Raw genomic sequence first — 2,108 nt, 5'->3', positions numbered from 1 at the left:
ACACAGAAATAGAGAGAGAAACAGAGAAGGGCGAGTTGTGTGCACAGCCTTTTTCGCTCAGTCTCTCACGCGGCCAGCATCGCAGCGGCAGCCGCACACGCAAGCAGAAGAAGCGCAAGGGGGGAGGCGGAGTGCGATGCCGCGGCGCTGCTGCCGTCACTGTCGCCGGGCGCCGGCTTCTCTGCTTTCGTGGCGGTCGTGGCTGGCGGTGTTGCGGCTCCTGCTCCGCCAGCTGCCGGAGTCGCTGCGTCGGTTGTGTTGGTGGAGGCCTCTGCCGCCGGTGCTTTGTCCCTCGCACTGCCAGCGGCAGTTTCACGTTGTTGGTCCCCTTCTTCTTGCGTCGGCGCACCCTCAGAAGTTTGGACGGCCTCGGGAGTCTTCTCAGTGGGCCCTTCGGCGTTGCTGCTGGCAGGAGCACCGCCGCTCGGAGAAGAAGGCGACGAAGCCCCTTGCGCCGCAACACCGCCGGCCGACGCACTCCCTGCGGTAACTGCGGCCTCCCCCGGTTTTTGCTGAGTTCCGGTTGAGCTCCCGTTCTCTTTGGCTTCCGGCGGTGTTTTCGTTGCCCGTGGCGCCTCTGGGACGGCTTCGGGCTCGCCTGCTGGTCGCAGCGGCGCACTCTCCGCCCTTGTCCCCTGCGGGTCCCTCACGGTCGCAGAATCTCCGGGCGTGGGAGAAACTCCAGCAACTCCACTCCCCTGCTTACTGTCGGTCTTAGTGGCGGTGTTCCGATCTGCTTTGTTGGCAGTGCCCTGCACTGTTTTTTCCCCTGCACTGCCTCTCGGTGCATCAGCGACATCGGGGTGCGTGGCGCCTGTGCCAGCACCGTCCCCACTGCTCTGTGCAGCCGGACTGCCGGCTGCAGGGTTACTGACGGAGGGAGGTGGAAGAGTTGTGGCCGCGGGAATTCCTCCTGTTGCATGCTGCGCATCAACCTGGCGCTGACCAGCTCCTTCTCCTCCGACTGATTGTGTTGTTGATGGGAGTGTCTCCCCACCCTCTTTTGTATTTTGTGGCACTTCCACTTTCTCGTCTTTTTGTTGACCATGGCCTTCTTCCTTGACAACTTGAACTTGATCTTCTTGGCTTCTTTCTTGACCTGGGTCTTTTACCTCAACCTCGCCTTTTACCCTCGGTGAAAGGCTGCCTGCGTCCCCACCTCGTCTGGCTTCCTCTGATTGTGCATTTGCTTTCGTCAGCACCGCCTTGCCGTCCGCTTGTGGCGCCGGTGCTGGTGTCATTGCCGGCTTCTGCTCCCCGTTCTCGCTGCGATCTGGGCTCTGTGGTGCCGTAACGGTGTCTCTCTTCTCCGGCCCCGCGCCACTGCCCGACTGTGTGCCGTCAGCACTCAGCTGTTTATCACCACCTTCTGGGCCTTTTGGAGTGTCACTTGTGCCCTCGTCTTGCCGTGGCTCCTGCGATGCCTTTTCCCCCTGCGCAACTCCGGCGGGAGCGGCGGCGAGGCATCCAGCGGCGGCGCACAGCAGCAGCAGCAGCAGCGGCGCCAGTGGGAGGAGCGGCGCGGTGCGGCGTGGCCGGCGCATCGCTCGAGAAAAGTGCATTTGGGGTCTCCCTCCGAGCGGCAGTCGCGGTGGTGGCGGCGGCAGCACAGGCCCTCTCCGCGGGAGGAGGAAAAAGAGAGAGAAGGGACAAAAAAAAGGAGCAAACGACTGAGAGCAAACAACAAAACAAAACAAAACAATCAAACGCGGCGTCAGCGGCACGAGGCACGCGCTGCCGCGGCGCACGCCGCACCTGCGAGGGGACCTGCGCCGCACATGAGCGGGCGAAGGCGACCGGCGGCCGCAAACGGGGCACCGCGACCCCCACGAGCGCCGCAAGCCGGAGAGCGCGCCGTTGCGGGGCAAACCCCGCGGTGGGCCTCCGCAACGGGGCCCCGACAGCCGCGCACGGCGGCACGCAGGAGGCCGGAGCAAAGACGCGCCGCAGGGCATCCCGCCCACCAGCGCCAGGCCCAGCACGCAGCGTGCGCCCACCCCCGCGCCGTAGCCGCAGCCAAAGCGAGAGGGAAGCAAAGAGCGCCACACGATGCCGCCGCACCGGCAAGCAAACCGCACGGCAGCACTACCGCCGCCCACCGGCACTTT

At 64.9% G+C, this 2,108-nt stretch overlaps 2 protein-coding genes across 2 annotated transcripts; both read right to left on the bottom strand.

Moving 5' to 3' along the window:
• Positions 1–65: 65 nt before the first annotated feature.
• Tco025E_10200 (uncharacterized protein) lies at positions 66–1,562 on the bottom strand (the record flags this gene model as incomplete). Its single annotated transcript, XM_029376985.1, has 1 exon — positions 66–1,562. The coding sequence occupies one exon, from the start codon at positions 1,560–1,562 to the stop codon at positions 66–68; it is 1,497 nt and encodes a 498-aa protein (XP_029222916.1).
• Positions 1,563–1,714: 152 nt separating this feature from the next.
• Tco025E_10199 (uncharacterized protein) lies at positions 1,715–2,108 on the bottom strand (the record flags this gene model as incomplete). The annotated part of the gene is made up of 1 exon (XM_029376984.1): positions 1,715–2,108. A coding segment is annotated over one exon (394 nt), but the record flags the coding sequence as incomplete, so codon positions are not given.

The sequence above is a fragment of the Trypanosoma conorhini genome (assembly GCF_003719485.1).
Source record: "Trypanosoma conorhini strain 025E chromosome Unknown Tco_14.4_contig_01528, whole genome shotgun sequence".
Classification (NCBI taxonomy): Eukaryota; Euglenozoa; class Kinetoplastea; order Trypanosomatida; family Trypanosomatidae; genus Trypanosoma; species Trypanosoma conorhini.
The sequence above is the reverse complement of the archived record's forward strand: the minus strand, read 5'-3'. Positions and strand labels throughout refer to the sequence as shown.